The 22,795-nt window shown below is 42.8% G+C and overlaps 2 protein-coding genes across 2 annotated transcripts in view; one reads left to right on the top strand and one right to left on the bottom strand.

Moving 5' to 3' along the window:
- Positions 1 to 236: 236 nt before the first annotated feature.
- On the top strand, positions 237 to 5,699 carry LOC140494579 (uncharacterized). Its single transcript, XM_072593914.1, has 3 exons — positions 237 to 1,279; positions 3,529 to 3,737; positions 4,753 to 5,699. The coding sequence occupies exons 1-3, from the start codon at positions 422 to 424 to the stop codon at positions 4,904 to 4,906; spliced, it is 1,221 nt and encodes a 406-aa protein (XP_072450015.1). The 5' UTR covers positions 237 to 421; the 3' UTR covers positions 4,907 to 5,699.
- A 5,148-nt stretch (positions 5,700 to 10,847) lies between these two features.
- Positions 10,848 to 22,795, bottom strand: part of LOC140494578 (phospholipid-transporting ATPase ABCA1-like) — a 176,294-nt gene continuing 164,346 nt past the window's right edge. The window contains exons 49-51 of the mRNA XM_072593913.1: positions 21,093 to 21,185; positions 18,814 to 19,057; positions 10,848 to 15,709 (exon numbers count right to left, since the gene is read on the bottom strand). Coding sequence (XP_072450014.1) covers positions 15,569 to 15,709; positions 18,814 to 19,057; positions 21,093 to 21,185 — 478 coding nt within the window. The 3' untranslated portion in view covers positions 10,848 to 15,568. The remainder of the gene's footprint in view (positions 15,710 to 18,813; positions 19,058 to 21,092; positions 21,186 to 22,795) is intronic.

The raw sequence follows: 22,795 nt of genomic DNA, 5'->3' as shown, positions 1-22,795 counted from the left end.
CTCCCCTCTCCCCACTTCAGTGTCTCCCCTCTCCCCCCCTCAGTGATCCTTCTCCCCACCTCAGTGACTCCCCTCTCCCCATTCCAATAACCTCAGTGACCCCACTCCCTCTCCCCACTTTTGTGACACGCCCCCCGCCCGCAGCTGGAAAGCGCCTGTACAGGACCCGGTTTGCCTGCAGTGCCTCCCACAGTCAATCAGCCTGTTGGGGGGGGGGGGGGGGGAGGCACTCTGTGTGGACTACCATCCAGAAGGGAAGTGGATCGCAGCGGGGACCGGCCTCGAACAGGAGACGGCGCCTTCAGGAGAGCAATGATGGAATGTATAAAGAGTGAATGTTTGGTGCCCAGTTTTGTCGGGTGACACTGACGAGCACTTTGTGGTTCCAGCCGCTCCCCCTCCCCGGGGTGGGGGGTAGAGCATGGACCCCCGCCTCCGGGCAGCCAGGGCGAGCAGACCGAGTCAGACGCAGGGACCAGCCGCTCAGCAGCTCGACATCAGCGCGCTGCTGGGTCGCTGCCTCCGCCACGGGGCCAAGGAGCCGCTCCCCGGGGCAGGGGGCACTCGGAGCGGCTGGAGAACCGGGGTGCTCCCTCCCCCCGGGGGGTCATACAGACAGCCCCAGCGGCACGGCCAAGCTGCTGCTCACCTGCCGACCCCCTCCGGGCGCCCGGGCCCCGGGCCAGTGAGAAGGATCACAGTGGATCTCCGCGCCGCCTTAGCCCGAGTGCATGAGCCGCCTGAGGAGATCGGGGATTCCCCACCCCCTGGGGGTCCCACACCCCCGGGGGCAGACCCCTCACCCCCAGACCTCCAAACCCCTGAGGTAGATCCCTCTGGGTTAGATCCTTCTCAGAGAGACCCTTCTCAGAGAGACCCCTCTCGGGTAGATCCCTTTCAGGAAAATCCCTCCCTGTTAAATCCCTCTGGGTTAGATCCAACTCGGAGAAATCCCTCTTGGGTAGATCCCTCTCAGGGAGATCCCTCTCAGGGAGATCTCTCTCAGGGAGATCCCTCACACAGATCCACTATGACCCAGAATAAAACCAAACGACAGAGACAGGCAGTGCCCAGGGGCTCCCCCCGGATCTGTGCCAAGAGAGACGGACTGTGGAAAATGAAGACGTCTCTGCCAGCCTTGGTGAAGCCCCCTCCCCTGCCGAGGAGTCCACACGGCGCCGGAGCCATCACTGACCATCGCGACCCCCCGGTGGGGACACCCTTCGTCTCGTTGCCAAAGCTCCTTCGGACAGGCAGCGGCTGGAGCTCACAGAAAGAGGTGAGGAACGTGTGGCCTCACCTTCCCCTTATTCTGGTAAAACAGCCTGGCCCCTCCGCCTCTCCCGGCACCAATGAAGGGGAACCTCTTTCTCCCACCTTGGTAGCAGTGTACACATCCCGACCCAGGAGTATCAATTCCAGTCCCTAGTTGATGTTCAGACAGACTTGTATGTGCCCTTTGCAACATGAGGTCCCACTGTTATACCCCTATCACAGGGCTTATTAATGATTCTCACTGAGATACAGAGTGCAGTACAGAGCAGGTCAGTGAGGACACATGAAGTAAAGAACTTACATTTATAGAGAACCTTTCACAACCTCACTCTCCTGCCAGTGCCTTTCACCACTGCATTTCTCCTGAAAGACTGTTGCACATCAGATTAGATTAAATTAGATTACATTACAGTGTGGAAACAGGCCCTTCAGCCCAACAAGTCCACACCGACCTGCCGAAGCGCAACCCACCCATACCCCTACATTTACCCCTCACCTAACACTACGGGCAATTTAACATGGCCAATTCACCTAACCTGCACATCTTTGGACTGTGGGAGGAAACCGGAGCACCCGGAGGAAACCCACGCAGACACGGGGAGAACGTGCAAACTCCACACAGTCAGTCGCCTGAGGCGGGAATTGAACCCGGGTCTCCGGCGCTGTGAGGCAGCAGTGCTAACCACTGTGCCACCGTGCCGCCCTGCAAATCATGTGACAATGAGCAAAAAAATCTGTTTTAATAATGTTAGGGTAAATATTTGGCAAAAGTATTGTTTGGGACACCCCGATCTCTGAAATAATACCACGAGATCTTTTCTGTGCACCAGTGTGGTTTTCTGTTTGGCAACACCTCCAACAGAAGCATATCTCCCCCATCTCCAACCTGTCCTTGGACTACCAGTTTATGGAATGAGATTTGAACTCAGTTTCCTGGCCTGAATTTGAAGTGCCATCAGGAATGGGATTAGAGGTGGGCAAGACCAGAAAGTACCAGTACTGGCCCGATTTCCTGATGGGATTCCCATCATGTCTGCAAAGGTCAATCAGTCTCACTGCATTACCTACCCCACATATGTCAGCATTACCACTTCCAGCCAAATTCCAGATTCCTGCAACCACAGGGGTGCAAAGTAGATGCCTAGTGGCAAGCCAGAGGTGCTGGCAGTGTAGGTAGGGCTGGAGGCCTTAACCTGTTGGTGTATCAGTGTGGCGCATCACCCAGAGATTATTTGCCAACTCTGCCTCTTCTCCAAACCTCTGAACAATGGGGGCCTGGGTGCTCAAAGTACAATTGAAAGGAAGTTTTAAAAGTGTTAGTGAGAACACTCCTCTCCCTGACATACCTGCCACTGTAGCCTTTTCCTCTCAAATTGGAAGGTGGTTGATTGACCCTCCAACTTTGAGAACTCATTATGAATTAGATAGGGAGAATCTATCTCCATGCCAAATAAGAGGATGCCTCATTGGGAACCAGTTCTAACTAACTCCTGTTTTCTCTTACCTCAGAGGGAACATCCAGTCCTCCCAGAGATGTGAGTGTTACCAATAGGTTTCTACCTACTGTAGGATGTATGCTACTCGGCCCAAGTCTGCTCTCTGATTCAGTTAGAGCATGGCTAATTTACTCCACTTTCCAGCGTTATCCCAATAATATTTGATTCCTTTACAGAATAAAAATCTTTCTATCTCACTCTCAAACATTATTAATAATGCAGCCTTGATAGCTCTCAGCTCTAAAGAATTCTGGAAAGATTGACTGCCCTCAGAGAAAAATATCCTCTCCATCTCTTACTTAAATGGGTGACCCCTTTACTCTGAGATTATGCCCCTTTCAATGGGGCACATGTGCCTCAACTATTCCCTATTTATTACTAACATGTGATCCTATTGTGGAGAAGTTGGCAGCCTTCTCTTTCATATGAAGAGTAAAAGTCAAATTCCATCATATCTTCATATGTACTCCCAACCAATTTTGCCATCTCATCTAACCCAGCAAACACTGAGCCAGTTATACCATGGGCCACAGATACACATTGTGGATTCAAATCACTTGACCGTAATCTTCCAAATTTTCCGTCCATCTCTGTGAGGACTGTCTCCCTGGATTGTACTTTAACCTAGTTATAGGGTTGCAATGTACTTTTGGTCACTTGGCTGGTGGATGGACCCCTCACACTCACTTCACGTTATTTGGAAATTAACTTTGTGTAAAAATGTAGATTATCATTACTGACACATCTAAACTTTCAGATCAGATCGCCAGACCCGCAAACGAAGAGAATGGATCCAAGTTTCATCAAGTCTGTTGAGGAATCTGCCATCCCATTTCATCAGCTACTACATCAAATGAGGAAAAGAACGTCCAGAGTGAACCATGTGCTGATTACTGAGGTACTGAAGAGTCTGAGGGAGGACCTGTGGTCAGTGCCCGAACAACCAGAATACAGCCACCTGAAATAGTAAGTGCCACGGCTCTGTTCTCTCCGGTGGCTCCGTGATTAAGTGCAGTTACTGAAGCAGCACTGAGAAATTCACCAAGTCTGCTGATGCCGTTTGCTGCATTTAGCTGATTTGTGAGGTAAGGTGGTTGTTGAACTACAATTGTCCTCAGAAAGGGCAAACTCCTGCTCATAGTCACTGTTTGGTAATGCCTTTCTGGAGAGTAGAAGCTTGAAGACCTTAAATGTGGTGATCCCATAATCAGTAGTCTGCAGGCCTCACAATGCAGACTTGTATAGAGAATGATCTCTTGGGAAGGTGACCAAGATGAGTAGCACTTTCGGAGCCAAAATCCATCATTCACTCACAGAGTACAGATACAATTGGGTGAGTGGATGGTGAGGGGGAGCAGGAAGCACAGATGACATCTCTCATTTCTAACCCAGTGGTTAACTATGGCAGTCAATATCTTCTGATTATTTTTACAATGTATCAGTCTCTAGTCCTGCTCCCTCTGCAGCCTTTAGGAGCATAGGACCCCACCACATCCTGAAATCATGAGCTTATTTCTTTTTAACCAAATGGTTAGGATTTGGACACTGCTGGCTCAATCCTCACAGGAAAGAGCATGATGCATGTTTAGTTTGGGTCTCTGGAATGCAAGTTTAGTGACATGATCACTACACGATCCTGTTAACAGCTCAGTGTTCTACTAACTGAGCTACCTGGGCTCATGGAGGCAGTTTATGTTTAAAGTAGTGCTGCCAATTAAGCAGTGGTTGGCAAAATTACATTTGTAATTGGCTCTGAGGAAGGGTCACTGGGCCCGAAGCATTAACTCTGATTTCTCTCCACAGGTGCTCCCAGACCTGCTGAACTTTTCCAGCAATTTCTGTTTTTGTTTATAGTTGGCCCCTAATCTGAGCACCAAAGCTTTTAAAGGACTTCCTACTGATTGTTATGTGTTTAATTGATTATCATATTTCTACCCCCCCCCCCCCCACAACCCCCCAACCCCCCAACCTTCCCCGCCAGTCTCCATGCTCAACACTTCAGAAGAGATGCTCCATTCCAACAAAGGGCAGAGAACAGAGCTGAAGTCAAGACAAAATGCACATGGCAGGCGTCTGACCAGTTCAGAAACAAGTTGCCTGTCAGGATCAGTTTGTTCACAAACAGGTCTCTATAGCACCTTCAGGCTGTGGGTGATGGTCAGATGGTGGAAGAGAAATCCCCGATTATAAATACTCAGCGCTCATGTTGAAACTGTATACCTAGGCTCCCTCTGGTGGAGCAATGGGTCCTTTCACCATCCATTATGGAACTGAACTTGATGTGAGTTGTGAGTACCTGTGTGACACCCAGGCAGCTTTTCACTGCACAAGACGCCAGGGAGCCGTAGTGCATTTGAAGTCACTGGGCATTACGGCAAAAAATGTGCTCTGACTGGACTCGCACCTAGCAGAAAGGAAGATGGTTCTGCTTGTTGAATACCAATCAGCTCAGCCCCAGAACATTGTTGCAGGAGTTCCTCAGGATGGTATTTTATCATCAGCAACTTCATTAATGAATTTCTCTCCAACCTGGAGATGTAGGTGTGAAAAGTCACTGATGATTGCGCAGTGTGCAGTTCTATTTATAACTCAAATGTTGAAGTAGTGTGTGCTTGCTTACAGCCAAACCTGTACAACATATTGACTTAGTCTGAAAAACGACAAGTGAAATCTGCATTACACAAGCATCACGCAATGACCATCTGCAGCAAGAGAGTACGATGGCTTCCCCTCAACAGCCAACAACATTACCATTGTCAGACCCCCCCCACCATCAACATTCGTAAGCAGAAACCACCTGGACTAGCCATCCATGCACTGTGGCTACAAGGATTCCTCAGAGGCTGGGAATGTGTGTTTTCCAACAAGAGGTGTAGAGGTCAGCGAACCATTTGGGCACTTAATAAACTTGTCATTCAATGCTTAAAACCATCTTGGTTATTTTTCTGCATTCTCTAGCTACTTTGCAATGTACTCTTCAATGTAAACAGGACAATGCATACAGCCTCACCCATCTCCCACTTCCCTCTTCCAGTTCTCCATTTCTCCTGAGCTGTTGCCTAGAAGTACTTACACACCAAATACAACCATCTGGTCTCATCCATTTTAACCCCAGAACCTTCCATCCCTGTGCTTATCTGGGACAATTCTTTGTCATGGGAAAACGTTTTCCCTCAGGATTGGGAACGGTGATGTTCATTCCAGTAATCTCTCTGCTCTAGTATCACAGCTCCTGTTGGATGACGAATTTCCAGATATACCCGAGATAGAGCAGCTGAGAGCAAGTTAGCCAGAAAATGGCAGAATTCAAATCTGACAATTTACAAGAAATACTGCATTTGAATCTGGAGACCTGTGTAAATCAGAGCTGGTGCAGCTTAATCTTCTTGTAAGCAGGTGCTGTTTGCTGTTCTGTATTTTAATATCCCTGTTAATAATCTTCATTCTGTAGTGTATTTAGTTTAAAGGTTCTTAGCAAAGTAAAACAAATGTAATCTTGATTACTTTAGACTAGATTACAACATAACGATTTATAATTCTGATATCACACTTACTTCACAGTGTTGGCACAGGATAATCAGACACAATCTGGGTTTTGTTTGATCTTCTCCCTTACTATTCTGCTTAGGAGGAGCTACATCAGCACAAAACACAGGTCAAATCTGAGAGTGCCTTTGCACAGGAGACCAATTAAAATGTAAATCCTTCTGTGGGAAGTTATAATCAACAACTAGGGTTTGGTTGAACTTTGAATCCAAGGTAATAGCCTGTGGAAATCTTGTTAAAATCGATCAGACTTTGTTCAGCATTGGTGGCTCAGTGTTAGCACTGCTGCCTTACAGCACCAGCGTCCCAGGTTCGATTCTAGCCTTGGGCGACTGTCTGTGTGGAGTTTACACATTCTCCCCATATCTGCGTGGTTTTCCTCCCACAGTCCAAAGGTGTGCAGGTCAGGTGAATTGGCCTTGCTAAATTGCCTATAGTGTGAGGTGTATTAGTTAGATGGAAATAGGACTGGGTGAATTACTCTTCAGAGGGTCAGTGTGGACTTGTTGGGCTGAAGGGGCTGTTTTCACACTGTAGGGAATCTAATCAGTAAAAGTGTCAATTAGTCAGCCATCCACAGATCTTGGAATATTTAGCATCATCTAGTGTTGAAGCAGAAAATACAGGCTAAGTAAATCAGTCACTAAATAGTCAAATTTTAAAGTAAGAACCCCATCTGCTCTCTCCACTGTTCTTCAAAGATCTTGTGGTACTGTTCAAAGAGCAAAGAGCTAAAAGACTCGAAGTACTTCTGCTGTGATTTCACCAGCACCTTGTACCACTGCAGTAAAACTTCTCTACTGTTATACTCCACCCCTCCTGAAATAAGGATCAACATTCCATTCTCCTTCTTGATCACCTGCTGCACCTGTGTGCTAGCTTTGTGTTGTATAACACCTTTCACAACCTGAAGACATCTCAAAATGCTTCACAGACAATGAAGTTCCTAACTGCAGTAAACATGATTTCTTCTGGTCTGCTGACCAACATTGCTCCCTCAACTATTATTTAAAATAGAGATTGTCTGGATGTTGTCACAATGCTGCTTGAAGGGTCTTGCAGGAAGCATATTGACTGACATGTTTACTGCAGTTAGGAATTACTTAATTGTGAAGCATTTTGAGATGTCATGAGGTTGTGAAAGGTATTATACAACACAAAGCTAGCACACAGGTGAAGCAGGTAATCAGGAAGGCTAATGGAATGTTGACCCTTATTTCAGGAGGGTTGGAAAATAACAGGAGGGAAATTTTACTGCAGTGGTACAAGTTGCTGATGAAATCACATCGGGAGTACTGTGAGCAGTTTTGGCCCTCTTATTATTTATTGGAAGCCATTCAGAGAAGATTTACTAGGACAATCCTCAATATGAAGGGATTGTCTTATGAGTGAAGGCTAAACTGTTGTGATTCTATTCACTGGAGTTTATAAGAATGAGAGGTGACCTCATTGAAACATATAAGATTCTTAAGGGGCTTGACATAGTAAATGCTGAGCGGACATTTCCCCTCAGGGGAGAGTCTAGACCAGAGGACAGGGTCTCAGAATGAAGGGGCACCAATTTAAGAGTGGGATGAGGGAAATTTCTTCTCTCAGGGTTAAGTGTCTTTGGAACATCTTGACACAGAGAGAAGTGGGGCCAGGATCTTTGAGTACATTTAATGCTGAGATAGAATCTTGATCAGTAGAGGAATTAAGGGTTACATGGGAAAAACAGGAATGTAGATGTGGGGAACGTTAGGTCAGCTGTGAACCTATTGAATGGCTGAACAGACTTGAGGCGCCAAATGGCCTACTCCTGTTTCTATTTCTTATGGTCTTAATTGAGGTATTTCTTAATTTATTTCATCTACTTCAGAGATAACTCTGAAAACCTGGACACTGATCCAAAAGCATTCTTTCCTTCTCTTCTCCCACCTTGGCCAGACTCCAATCCCAACCTTCTATCATATTTCGACATCACATTTAAACTTCTTTGACATCTTTAGAGTACATCCCAAATTGCAATATCCTTCCCACCTCCTGCTGATTGCAATTTCTACAAATCAGGAATTTTTACAGTTCCGCTGAAGTTCAGACTGACATGGAAATTTCCATTAGTATGTCTAGAAACTAAAATAAATTGTAAACCTTGTGAATGGTTTAGTTATCATTTTACTATATTCTCAGGGGTAGACCGATGCTCAATATAATTGTGTTTGCTATAACAGGCAGATAACTTCGCATTGGCACACCATACAATTCAGGCTAAAGTTACAAATAAAACTTATTGGAAGATGTAAATTTGCACAGAAAACAGAAATTCAGAATTTGTGAATGGAATGAGCTGTCAGAGGAAGTGGAAGTGGTGGAGGCTGATACAATTGCAACATTTAAAATGCAGCTAGATGGGTATATGAATGGGAAGGTTTGGAGGGATATGGGCCAAGTGCTGGCAAAAGAGACTAGAGTAGGTTAGGATATCTGATCGGCATGGATGGGTTGGACCAAAGGGTCTGCTTCCATGCTGTACATCTCTATATTGAAAATCTTATTTTTATGTAATTTGTAGATGAAAACAAGTGATTTAGGTTTATACATTTTATCTCACCACAATGATGTGAACATACACCCTAGATTGTTTGCTGTGAAGAATAAATTCTAACCTCTTTATGTCACATGTTAATCTCAATATTCCACCTGCTAAGCAGGATCCTTCTCAAAAGGGGGAATGTACGTTGTGATTCTGTTTCCTGTTAATAACAAAAACATCTCAGCAAATTCAGGTTATTACCTACGGTCCCTATCTTCTGAAGCACACATGTATAATGTGTAATTATTATACTCATTAAATTGAATAAGTCCACCGTACATTTTAAAAGTTTTTGGGCAACCAGAACACCCAGTCTGATCCCCCAACTGACAGCAACCTTGGGCAGAAAACAAAATTTCAAATTTTCCAATGGCAGGTTAAGATTTTGCTATTTAATTCGCAGAACCTTTCAGGTGGGTCAGCCTTCCAAATCCAGGAATCTTTCAAATATTCATTGGCATGTCATGAGTCTTCATGAACTCCCCTGTTTCCTAGTGTTCATGGGCACAATCTTATATTGGGGAACCAGATTATTTATGTGTGGCAAGTACCTGGTGGGGTAGACTTCATCTTCCATGTTCTGGTGAGTACAAATGTCTTCAGTAACCTGGTTGTTTCTTCATAACCAAGGTGTTTCTTTGCAAAGAAGTGAAGGGTGAAACCTCCCCATGTTGATCAGCTCATGTGCGGCCTCAGGTATAGTGTTGTTAAACACTTGCGGTAAAAGGGATCAAGTCTAATCAAGTTAACATGCCTATCCAAATGACACAGGCTGATGTAAGCAAACCTGACTCAGACATGTGAAAGAGGCAGTATCTCTGCTGTGCCAATGGTGTTATATTGGTAATGGTAATGAAGTGACAGATATTGATCGCATATGAAGCATCCAATCGAAATACCTCACACTCAAGCTCCTGTGTGATATCCTCTGCAATGGCAAACAACTGTAAATGCTAACTCACTTGTAGCATCACGATGCATTAAGTAGAGTTTGGTATATAGCCTGGCAAAGTGCAACAAATCATTCATCCTGTTGTGCCATGAGGGCCAGGCTCGAGTCAGTCATGGAGCACTGACCTCCACAGCCACCTCCATCCAGGCTGCGATCTCAGGGAAAAGAACATCCCTCTCTTCTCAGTCTTCAGGCAAACCTCTAGTTAGGTACTGCTAAAGCAAAAGCAGCATTTTGCCTGGTCTCTGACATCTCCAGGGATATTTGAGGAATAATGAGCACTGAAGTGCCACCTGAGTTCCTTTTAAACATGTCCAAAGATGTGCAGGTCAGGGGGGATTAGCCTTGCTAAATTGTCCATAGTGTCCAGAGATGTGTAAGCTAGTTGGGCCAGCCATGGGTTACACAGGGTTAAACGTGGAAAGATGCTCCTGGGAGGGTTGGTGTGGACACAATGGGCCAAATGGCCTGCCTCCACACTGTAGGACTCTATGACTCCAGATGTTGGAGCCTGGAAGATTCTGATTGGCTTCTGAACTTGCGCCAACAAATTCTGTCATTTTACTGGTGCTTGAATGTGTAATGAACGGAGAAGGATGTAATTGTGCAGGAAAAAGTCTTCTTCACCTGAGCAGATGTTCCTTTCACTTCTGCCCATGATTCCAGACTTAGTCTCAATGGAAAGGAAAATTCTGCCCTTGTCCAGTTGCACCAGATTTATTGGGAACACAAACACATTTGCTTTGATCCCAGTCTGACCCAATTTCTTTCACATTCTGAAGTTCAATTGTCAATAAGATAATACTTCATTTAAGTAAAACTACGCTCATTGCTCTGCCACAAAATCTTGAAGACACGAGTTATTGGATAATCCTGGGATAGTAGAAATCTGTTTCCAAGTAGGCAAATTTAAACACAGACTGCACAGTCACCAGTTATCCAACTCAACACAATAGACATAAATCGTTAATGAAGATATTGGAGGCAAACACTCTTCAGTGTCAGTCTTTATTTTGATGTCAAAATTAGTACACTGTCCAATATAGTAACGAATGGGACCATGAACAGAAGCAGCATAAAAGCGGCTCAAGAGAGAGTTAAAACTCAGTTCAAATATACACACATTTTACTGTTATGCATTGTGTACCCTGAAACATCTATCTTACCCATAAAATGATGTGTTTTTCAGGAACTGTACTTAGAATTAAATACAGCAACTCCAGATCACCATCTCCACAACATTCTATGACTATCTGATTTTGAAAGTTCCAAGCCCCATTGCCTGTCACTATTAGAATTAATGGATCAGTCAAGCTCAGAAACTATTGTGTTATGATCAACCTCAACGCTTCAGACTAACGACAGTCAATACTCTCCTCACCTGACAATCTCATACGTACCTTTGCTAACAGGGCCAATGGATGGCTGTCAGGGACAGGAATCCCAGCTAATTTTCCCATTGTACCTATCACCCAAACGTTATGGTATCCCTAATGTCAATTGAGGCTCCTATCACCCGGACTAAAAATCAGTCAGGAAACTCAAACTAGAAAAGATTAACATGATTAACTCCAGGAACCAGAATCGTATCTGGCATCTTGTTCAAAGCAGTCTTAGTGCTGGTTGATATTATAGGACAGGCTTGATGGAAAGCAATGGTCTTTTCTAAACTGCCTTAAAAACGTTCCTCAGCCTTTAAATTTCCAGAATATCCAGAAAATAATTCTGTCACATCTCATTGTGCAAGTGAAGAAGTAGTTTCTGGAGAGACATAGTTCCTGCAAAATACATATTCTTCATTTTATGGAGTAACAGACAGGCAAGAATTTTGGTTGGCGCGCTTTGAGGAGGGACCTGGAGTTGAGCAACTTGCCCTGCTAGGTGGCTCCAGTGTCATCAATGGCCAGGACCATCCCTGAGTGGTTTCATAGGAAACTCTTCATAGACCAAGACATCAGAGCCACCTGAAGAAGTCCAGATCCACAAGATGCAAATTTTGGGTATTGGTTTGCAAGCAGTGAAGAAAATGTAATCTGGCAAGGACATCTGCTATCACACTGACAGTACTGTATTGTGAACAAAAGGTACCCCTTCTCCAGACTTTCCCTGTTCTTCAGTCAGGTGACGGAAGGAGCTGGAAAAGTTGAATAACACCTCGATTTACTGACAATTTCAGTATTGCCCCTCATTTCAGTGTCCTGTTCACATTCTGCTGAATTATGTGGAATTCATTGCCAATATTCACGGCTTTTTGTTTTCTGGCTTGTTACACAACATTGCAAATACAAAAGTGCAAAGTAATAAAGCAAAACAGCAAAGAATGAAACACTTCGACCATGAACCCTTTTCAAGTGTTGGTTTTCCATCACTGATCAGCATCAAAATTTATGATTGAAACCCTCACTCTAATGCTTCACAGGAAAGCTATTATTAACTGGATTTTCACACAGCTGTACTCAATTCTCCACATTGATCCCTCAAAGGCTACTCATCCAGGAAGTGGCGTACCCATCAACAGACCAATGCATCATGAACAAGCACCAAGATAGGACTGATTTCAAGAACTAAGCACCAGTATTGCTGAACTTTCAATGAAGGCAATAGCTAATGCATTTCTCAACAGCAAGGTACCACTGCTCTCAGACTATTGGGACCGGAGTTGATCGGTACCTATGATACCCTATTTTAGTCAAGTTGGGCCAGTTAACCAGAGGACTCCATTCCCCACAAGACAAAAACAATAAGTTCACTAATTACATATTAGTTGGGCCTGTTCACTGGTTCTGTGGAGACTGCAACAACTCTAGCAGTGAAGAGAAAGTGGAGAACTGCACTAAGCCCTGTCAACATTCCAAAGATATTACAAATGGAAACTCGGAGATGTCTAGCCAGGACAATAGCTATTGGTGCAGATTGGTGGGCCGCATATAACTTCTCGCCTGTGCATAAATTCCATTACTCTACAGAGTTCAATTTTAACTGGACAAATTTGTTGCCAGGGTAAGATGATCTCAGGACCTGACTCATTGTTGATATGATGGGAAAGCTCATCACTTGCTTAGAGATCCAAACAAACATTCCTGCCCTGCAAGTCACAAAGATACCTAAAACAACTTACCTCGTAGAGCGTCTCCTGGTCCTTTCTGCAGTTCTCAGCAGGCTTGGCATAGTAGAAAAGTCATGACTTAGATTAGGCTAACATTGCACACAGGCCAAGTATATCACTAGGCCATGTTTTGCATATTTGGAGTGGACATCCCCTGTCTTCTGGGTGATGCCATCTTTGGCTGCTGAACACAGATGTTTATATTCCAATCACATGGGAAAATGACAGGCAAACTCCTGCCTTTGTTTCAATGGTTCTTCTGAACTGTTTTTTGTCATGTTGTCAAATGACTGGAGTGGGGGAAATGGTCTGAAATTCCCACAAAAATATCAAATGTGACATCCTCCAAACTTGTAGCTTGTTGTAGCAAATCTTCACAGGTAAATATCAATTAAGTTGAATGGCTAGGCGTATAAGGATTCTACCCCAATAACAGTTAAACATTAAATACACAAGGACTCTGATACTGCACCTTAATAAAGGATGCTTTTTGTAAGGTACACTTTTGGATGAAGCTGCTTCTCAAAGGTAATATTATCGTTAGGCACATAAGCACCATTTAATATTAATCACTCTCAAGTCTTTTTCCACTTGTAAATTAATGTCAGGTTGATTCATTCTGTTCTCCCCTCTCTTGCCTCTGAGCACATGTCCCACCCCAAAGACTTCAGTTTTTGCAGTACGTGGGAGTGCTGCACTGCTGAAGGTGTCATCTATCTCTTGATACGTTAAACATAGGCCCAATCTGAGGTTAACATAAAAGATTCTGTGATGCTATGTTGAAGAGGAGCAGGGTATTCTCCCAGGGTCCTAGCCAACACTCGTATTTTTATCTGGTCATTATCACATTCCTGTTTGTAGAATCTTGCTGTGGACAAATTGGCTGCTACTTTTCCTATAGTTCACAAGTACTTCATTGATTGCAAAGCATCCTGAGGTAACGAAAAGCACTATAAAAATGAAAGCTTTATTTATTTTAACACACCTCTAGATGCAAGGCACAGAGATAGACCATTTATTTCTCCGTCAGCCATTTTTCATTGATGTGTAACAGAAATGGAAATTCCTTGTAACTGATGAAACTTCCATTTATCTTTCAAGCCCACATTAAGGTTGACAGCAAGAATAACCATTACAGCCAATTGTGACCAATGGCTAACTGTCCACTGCAGCTCCATATGATTGTTCTCTGTTTTATGTATACATTTAGAAAATGACCTTGTAGTCACAGCATTGGACTTAAATTAAATATCAGGGTGAGGATTTGGTTTGACATTTCATTAGTAATGCACTGGAGATCCAATCCAACTAACTGATAAGGAAGATGTTAACAAATGTCGTGTATGAAGGATCTTCATGCACTGGGAGAGGTGGCACTTTCTGCCTGTGCTTAGGGCAGCTCGAACAATGACTTAGTTCATTGATTAGGGGAAGCTCCCTGGTGCAGAAATCCATGCTGGAAATACTCCTGCAATTATTCTTAAAACAAATCAGCTCACATCCTGCAAGTAAAACCCAGAGATTAAATAAATATCTGGACTCAAAATGAAATGTGCACACCCACCAACAATGCTAGAAAAGGTACAAGACACAGTGATTTTAAACATCCTAAGTATAAGACATGTGCCTGGTTGTCAAAATTGCACTGGTCAGGCAGTGTTTATATATCAGACCTGAACTGTAAACAGAGATTTTATTTTTAGAAAAGGTGCTTTAAGAGAAGGAATTAATTTGTTTATTGCTTTAAAAAATTGTTTTTTTAATTTCAGAACAGCAAGAATTGTAAGCCTGTGTGCACTGAGTCCCTGAATTGGGACACAAACTCACAACCTTCTAAGTCAGAAGTGAGACAGCAGTGGTTGCATTCTGTTCAGTGTAAGAGCTACCCTGGTTCACTTACACTGAGTACATGAAAATTAGATGCACACAAACTGAACAAAATCCTGATTTTGGGACAGTGATGTTAACAGTTGGGGAGGGGCTCATGTAGATAAGACTGATACCTATAAATAATTTTATAGCAGTATGGGTAAAGAATGGAGAGAATCTCAAATGCTTCCAGTGTAATGTGCCAATCTGATCCTATCTTAATTTTATTAGGCCATACCTTATGCAATGTATTTTTAAAAAAACCGTTAACCCCTGGATTTCTCGCTCTCCCACATCTAGCAATATAATGCCCCTCATCATCAAATAAGCAAAATACCATGGCTCCCTTTGGTAGGGCAGACCCATTAAGAGGGATAAGTGGAAGTGTACTGCAATGTATCGTCATGATATTTTTCTTTGTTTTTCTGTTTCAGAAAATTCCAGACAAAACTGTCAACAGCTGCAACAGCTAAACAAAATCCAAAAATGTACTGAAAGTTGTAAAGAAACTGTATAAATAAATCAGTTTGTACATTTGAACCATTGTTCATACAAATCCAGAAAGATTTAAGGTTGAGAAGGTAATTAATGGTAACTTGAAACCGGGGCCCAGAAGATATGTTTGTAGTTGAGGAATTGATTGTTGATCGTCTAGCGACAGATGGTTCAGTCCTGGAACAATCCTCAACTTGTTGTATTTGGAAGCTTCTATTTGCATTGCAGATTGGGAAGTGGTTTTGGTCATATCCGGATCATACTGAACTCTCTCTCATGTTCTCGTCTGCTAAAAAATTTGTGATGCGCTTCATAGTGTCCTTGTGTTGGGGTCCGTGTGTGAAAATGTCCTTCAAATAGTAGTCTTCACTTTGGTCCTTGGCAAAATTGACAAATACCTGGAAAGAAAAGGGAGAAGTTAAACTAATGGAACGTGAAAATTCCAGATCCAAGAATTAAAAATATCTGTTTAAACATGTATGTGAATTATTTTATTGGATTTTAATTCTCCCACATTCCCGTAAATGCTACTCCTTGAGAAGTGTCTAACAGTATTGTAAAGATATATTTTCAATGTTCTGTATTTTTGATTGTGCATTGGAAATGAAAAAGAATTGATTTAAAAGTCCAGGATAGTTGTTGCTTTGCTACACCTTGTAAAAATGCTCATGGTAAATGCTATTTTCACAGCTACTTGTTCAAGCTGTAGGGAAGGTTTAATAAGAGATGAGCTGGAGTCTGGGCTGGGTACAAATGGAGATTTCGTTGGCAACAAGAAGCTGATTAGTCTGCGACTAGAGACCAGTTAATGATAAGAAAGGCCTTCTGCCTGCCAACAGCAATATGATTAGCAACAAAAACAGAAACTTATGGAAAAACTCAGCAGGTCTGGCAGCATCTGTAAAAAGAAAACAGAGTTAATGCTTCAGGTTCAGTGACCTTTCTTCATAATTAATGTAGGCTAGAGAAAGTTTGGTATACAGTAAAGCTGGGGTAGGAGGAGTAGTAAAGGACAGGGGAGGATAAGAGCCCCAAGAGAGAGTAAAAAGGCTGGGCAGACAAGGGAATGGGTAAAGGTCAGTCTGGGAGAATCAACAGCTGCTAATGGGGACCATTAATTGATGACAATGTTTGTGGTAACAGCCCGTGTGATGAAAAGGCCTGATGTGTGGGGTTAGGGTAAGGAAATAGGAGAAGATGCTTAGGCCCTAAAGTTATTGAACTTGATATTGAGTCCTGAAAGTTGTAGGGTCCCCAAGTGGAAAACCTAACACTATGGGCAATTTAGCATGGCCAATTCACCTAACCTGCACATCTTTGAACTGTGGGAGGAAACCGGAGCACCTGGAGGAAACCCATGCAGACATGGGGAGAAACTCCACACAGACAGTTGTCAGAGGTGGAAATTGAACCCGGGTCCCTGGCACTGTGAGGCAGCAATGCTAACCACTGAGCCACCGTGCTGCCCACATTTGCTGGAGCACTGCAGCAAGCCTCAGACACAGACGTTAGCCAGGGAACACAGTGGTGTTTTGAAATGGCAGGCGACAGCAAGCTCAGGCTCATTTTTGCGGATAGAACATACATCAAAAAACTCCAGTCTAACAAAGCAGTAGCTGCTTTTAGTACAGTAATGTCCACCAAATAGCATGCACCAAGTGGCCAATTTGGGATACCCACCAGGATATGGAGGAACTGCTAGATCACTAAATGTTAACTTTGCTTTCTCTCCACAGCTGCTGCCTGACCTGAGTTTTTCCAGCAATTTGCTTTGTTTCTGATTTCCAGCATCTGCAGTTCTTTGGTTAGTTTTGCTATATGATTAGCTCCCACGCAGCTGACCAACTCGGGGATGTGAATGTTTGAGGTGAGTCACTGGATCTTTGGAGAAGGAGCAGTTTTTGTTCTTCAGTAGAAAGTATCTCAAGTATGATGATAGCTAGTTCACTTCCCATCATAAATTGCTGTAAGCTGGGACTTCTAATTAATAATCAAGAGACTGTTATAACCAGACACTGTGCTTCCTGCAAACAAGTGAAAATATCTGACAAAGGAAGATGGATAAACAGTGTTTGAATCATCTCAGCAATCCCTGTGGACAGGGACTAATAGACTGTCGTTTCCCACCCACCCCCATCTTTCCCTTCACTTATAACATCCTTTCTTTGTGTTTGGCTATATTTTTATGTAGACAGGAGTTTTAGAAGTGGATTAGATTTTTAACCAATAGAATTATATGTCAATAGTTCACAATTGTTTACTTGAAGCTAGAATCTATTTATTTGTAATAAATAGTAATTCTTTTTAAGCATAGAAACCTGGTCCATACGGTCTGTCCACCTTATCCTAAAAGACACATAAATTGGGGAATTCTGCCTATATTTTAGGATCTTTAACCTTTGTGAAGATTCTGGGAATAGTGAGGCTTGATTTCCAATGGGCTATCCCAGTGAAGTGTAATAGTATGGATAATTGTCTGTTACTTCATACAAGGAACCAATATCGCTTGCGAGTTTGGAAGATGAATGTCAGCAGAGTCTGAAAACATATCTGTTACTCTAAACCCATTGTCCTTAATGTTCCTGATTTGTAGTAAAGTAATGCCTTTATTTGCATTATATTTTTATATTTTAATACAAATTATATTTGTCTTGACTGATATTCAACAAAGATGATTCTCTGACATGACCATATTTCAACATGAAATGGGAAATAATTATAACAATATGTTGCTCACAGAATGGCTAAACACAGATTTTTCAACTCTTCTGCAAATTCAGAAGAGATGGGTAGGTGCAGCAGCTTATTTCTTTTCTTTTCCCACAATTATGATACCAAGTGGAATTACCATCTGCCTATACTGCTGGAGTTTGTTGTTAAGTTTGTTTTTGTAGTCCTCTGTTTCCATTGTGGCAAGTTCGACTCGAGGGGCAGCTCAGTACACAAGAAAATGCACACTCGAGCTAGTTATGTCCCCATTGTGTTATATTCAATATCTTTACTGGCAGGTTTATTATTGAAGGGGCAGTGGGGTAAAAGGTTGTGGAACTGGCCAGGGAAGAGGGCAAAACAAACTTGGAAGATGAAGTGATGGTGGAGGGGAACAGATCGTACCTTTTCAGCAACACAACCATTAGCAGTTGGTGGACAGAAATACATCTCAAAATAATTTCCATTGAGCACCCTCATATTCCCAGAATATACATCTGCTGCAGTATAACTTGAATTAATGCAAATGTTAAAATTACCTGATTTAGTTTTGGCAATAATTTATATAAACATACCGAATCTTTAAAATGTTTGCAATTGAGTTTCAGCTGTTTATGAAGTTGAACTGCTATGTGGACACAGTATTTCTCAGCGTGCGGACCTTCAGGGCTTGCCTTTCCTGGGCTAGTGGCAAACATTACAACTGGTGGTTTGCTACTCAGCAGGGTCTCAGCCCTGGTTTTGAAGCTACTGTCTACTGTATCACTGGTATATCTGGCAAATTAGCTCTTACTTGATCTAATGTAGTTTGAGACACTGAATAGTCTTCAATCTTCAGTTTTTCTTTGTTGGTCATGAGGGCGCTGAAGATTTTGGCCAGGGAGCAGCACCCTGTTGGTATCTGATATTGCAACATGCTGTGGTGCTTTTCCTTCAACACACAGCCTGGGAACGTGAATAACATGAATTCTTCAACATTAGACAAGTCCAGCGTAGTACTATCCATCCTCAGGATGATGGTGTAACCGTCTCCAAACCTATGGAAAGATTAATCAATTGGACTGCAGAAAATTTCCAAATACAGGTATTGATGGCAACTATTTCAACTTTCATCACAGTTTTGATCCTTGCTCCTCTTAATGCAATGCTTTACAAAAATATTAAGAATATGTCACGTGTGAAAGCAGAACAAAGAGTCCACACGTAGCACATGCCGGAGGTGACACAAGTTGCAGATTTCTGCTCCAAATCCTAGCTCATTGGATCAGAGAGAGGCTACAACATCTGAGGAGATGCAAGGATGGGCACTGGGTCCACTACTTTGTGTCATTTATGTTTACATCCAATCATTTATATAAGAGGTAAGGTTTGCAGATGACACCAAAATTGGTGGTGTAGTGGACAGCACAGAAGGTTGCCTCAAGTACAAAGTGATCTTTATTACATGGGCAAATGGGCCAAGGAGTGGCAAATGGAGTTTAGCGAAATCTGAGCTGCTGTATTTTGGTTAGGCAGGACTTATACACTTAATGGTAAGGTCCAAAATTAGAGGGCACAGGTTTAAGGTGAAAGGGGAAAGATTTAAAAGGGACCTAAAGGGCAACATTTTTATTCACAGGGTGGTGCATGTGTGGAATGAGCTGCTAGAGGTTGTGGTGGAGCCTTGTACATTTACAACATTTAAAAGGCATCTGAATGGATTTATGAATAGGAAGGGTTTAGAGGGATATGGGCCAAATGCTGGTGAATGGGCCCAGACTAATTTAGGATATCTAGTCAGCATGGACGAGTTTGACTGGGAGGGTCTGCTTCTGTGCTGTACAGCTCTATGACCTTACGAAGCTGAGGCATGTGGGATGTAGATATTTCCTAAGCAATCTGTTCAGTGATGTTATTACACACCGATAGAGCAGGTAGAACCAGGGTCACCTGGCTCAGATGTTGGGACACTATCTCTACACCACAAGAGGCTTATCTTTTTGGTTACAGAGGCACCAGGTCAAATAAGCGGAGAAAATTAAATATTGCAGGAAAAAAAACCCAAATGGAAAACAAAGTCTGGAAGAAAGCACAAAACGTGATGCCTGGGTAGTCACTTAATGGAACTATTAATGAGAACATCAGTTGCATTTACTTACTCACTTTTGTCTTTGAGAAGGAACTTGAGTAAGGTTACCATATAAGGTGATTACTGTAATTATTTTTTTGCCGAGCAATGTCCAACAAATAACATGCAACCAGAGGCCAGTTTGGATATAGACCAGGTTATGGAGGAACTGCTAGATCTCCAAACTGTACCCTGGAAATGTTTAATATCCACCTGAACAAGGAGATTAGAGTTTTGGTTTAAGGTTTCATCAGCGTCCCCTTGTCAGCACACTGCAGCGTCAGTGTAGAATTGTGTTGGAGTGTGATCTGACATAACAATCCTCCGTCTCAAGAGCAGAGCACTATCGATTCAGGCAAGTTAATGTTAAGTAGGTCAGACGTAGGGGCCAGCACTATCAACATCATTTGAAAGGTCAATTTATCTTCATCTTTCTGTTCTAAATTGTACAGGAGAGGCTGAGTGGCTGGTTGTGAATTACATGGCACTAATCCAATTAAGGAGTCAGATAACTAATGGCAACTTGATGGGCAGTGATGCTGAAACAAACAGTAATTGTGTAACTGTTACAGTAACTGTGATTCAAATGACCAGAACATTATTACTGTGGGTAACATCAGTGATGTTTCAGCATTGCCATGCATTAGCCTAAATAAATACTGACAGCACCCTCAACAGGAGGCAATCGAAGGTTAAAAGAAAGTTTGGAGAAATTGTTAGCTTATTCGATGCCTTTTGTGATTTCAATAGACCAATCTAACACAAGAACCTCACATGGCTTCTTCTGATGGGTGCATTGCAAAAGAACAAAATCACAATTCAATGAGTTAAAAAAAGAATAGATTAGATTTATCCAAAAATCCAGGAGACATAATACTAGTATGGCTCCTGATATACAATGAAACATGCAGGCATCATAGCTTGAGTCCTAGTTTGACTTGAAAGGACAATGTGAATGAAGTTACCTGCTCTTCAAGTGCTGTACACTGCCAAGGCAACGGAATCGTCCATTCACCATGATGGCCATCCTTGTGCACAGAGCCTCACATTCCTCCATGCTAACAAGAAATAAAAGTATCATTAGATACACATATACTGTCATCCTTTTACTTACACAGAAACCTGCAGATCATGGTTAATTTCTCAACCAAAGCAGACAAACATTAAAAATCTTGTGCTTATAATGAGTTAACATTTCTGACTGGATTGCACAGTCATGTGGTTAGCTTGGATCAGACCCCAACATTACTTTATCTTCTATTTCTCGTCTGTTCCTTTTCTCTTTTTAGAACTGCTTTTTATCTAAAGTTCAACTTTATTCAAACTTTCTCCACTGCCTGACTGGACTCACTGCATCCTATCAGGTTTGGTGGCAAGCTGAGGCCCGGGTCTGAATCACCTGTACAATCTCCATCAACAGGGCTTCTTTAACAGTGAAAATGTGACAAGCCACTTCACAGGAGTCTCTCATCAGGAAATGGTTGTATTTGAGCCAAAGACAGAGATTAGAAGAGTTGACTGAAGAGTGGTGTTTAAAGGAAGAGGGATGAGAGAACCTGGAGCCTAGGCAGCTGAAGATAGTCATGTCAAGGCATTGGAAGAAGAGGTAGTTCTTAATAGGTTATAGAACAGGAATAGATTAGAGTCAGGGATAGGCAAGGTCATGAATGGACTTCAACATTTTCATAGAAAATTAACAGCATAGGCCATTCTGCCCATCTTGTCTGCACTGGCTGGAAAATCTAGGCTGCCATTCGAATCCCACTTTCTAGCACCTGATCCATAGCCGAACACTGCTTCACTTGCTGATTCAGATTAATTGAGGATTTCTGCCAAACTGCACAGCAAATTCCAGACATCTGCCAGACTCCATGTGAAAACAAATCCTCATATTCCCTCTAATCTTTCTACCAAACACCTTTAATTTGTGTCCCCTAGTAACTACCTTTTCTGCTGTGGAAAACAGGTTTACCCTGCCCACTCTACCCTAGCTCTTCATTAAGTCATCCCTCAGCCTCCTCAGTTCCAAGGAAAACAAGACTAGCCTGTCCAATCTTTCCTCAATCTGCAATTTTAAAGCCCTGACAATATTTTTGTTAATCTCTTCTGTACCTTTTCTAGAGCAATTAGGTCCTTCTTGTAATGTGGTGATCAGAACTGAATACTAAACGTTTGCTGTGGCCTAACTAGAGTCTTACATAATTCCAGCATTACATCTCTGCTCTTGTATTCAACTCTACAGTCAAAAACTGGAAAAACACAGCAGGTCAGGCAGCAACCAAGGAGCAGGAGAATCGACGTTTTGGGCATAGGCCCTTCATCAATTCAATACCACACCCAATGAAGGAAGGCACCTCAATGCCTTCATTGGCACCTTAACCACCAGTCCTGCCACCTTCAAGGAGCTGTGAACATATACCTCAAGGTCTCTCACTTGAAGTATATGTTCACCCTCGCTCTCCTTTACATTATATTTATATGCTTTTATTGATTTCTCCAAATGCATAACCTCTCACATTGCATGTAATGAATTCCATTTACCACTTTTCCACCACTCAACCAATCCACTGATATCCTGCAGTCAAAGCCATAGTCATTCCTGTCATCTACTGGTAAACTTTGGGATTGTGTCTCATCTGCAAATTTCCCAGTCCTGTCTCCCACATTT

The sequence above is a fragment of the Chiloscyllium punctatum genome, chromosome 24 (assembly GCF_047496795.1).
Source record: "Chiloscyllium punctatum isolate Juve2018m chromosome 24, sChiPun1.3, whole genome shotgun sequence".
Lineage (NCBI taxonomy): Eukaryota > Metazoa > Chordata > Chondrichthyes > Orectolobiformes > Hemiscylliidae > Chiloscyllium > Chiloscyllium punctatum.
Note: the sequence above shows the minus strand (reverse complement) of the source record. Positions and strands in the feature narration are given on the sequence as shown.

What these genes read in the sequence shown, in the direction of transcription:
- LOC140494579 (XM_072593914.1), top strand. Translation starts at nt 422, where the DNA reads ATGGACCCCCGCCTCCGGGCAGCCAGGGCGAGCAGACCGAGTCAGACG. An exon ending in GCTGGAGCTCACAGAAAGAG is followed by an intron (nt 1,280 to 3,528) that starts GTGAGGAACGTG and finishes CTAAACTTTCAG; the next exon opens with ATCAGATCGCCAGACCCGCA. An exon ending in GAATACAGCCACCTGAAATA is followed by an intron (nt 3,738 to 4,752) that starts GTAAGTGCCACG and finishes CTTCCCCGCCAG; the next exon opens with TCTCCATGCTCAACACTTCA.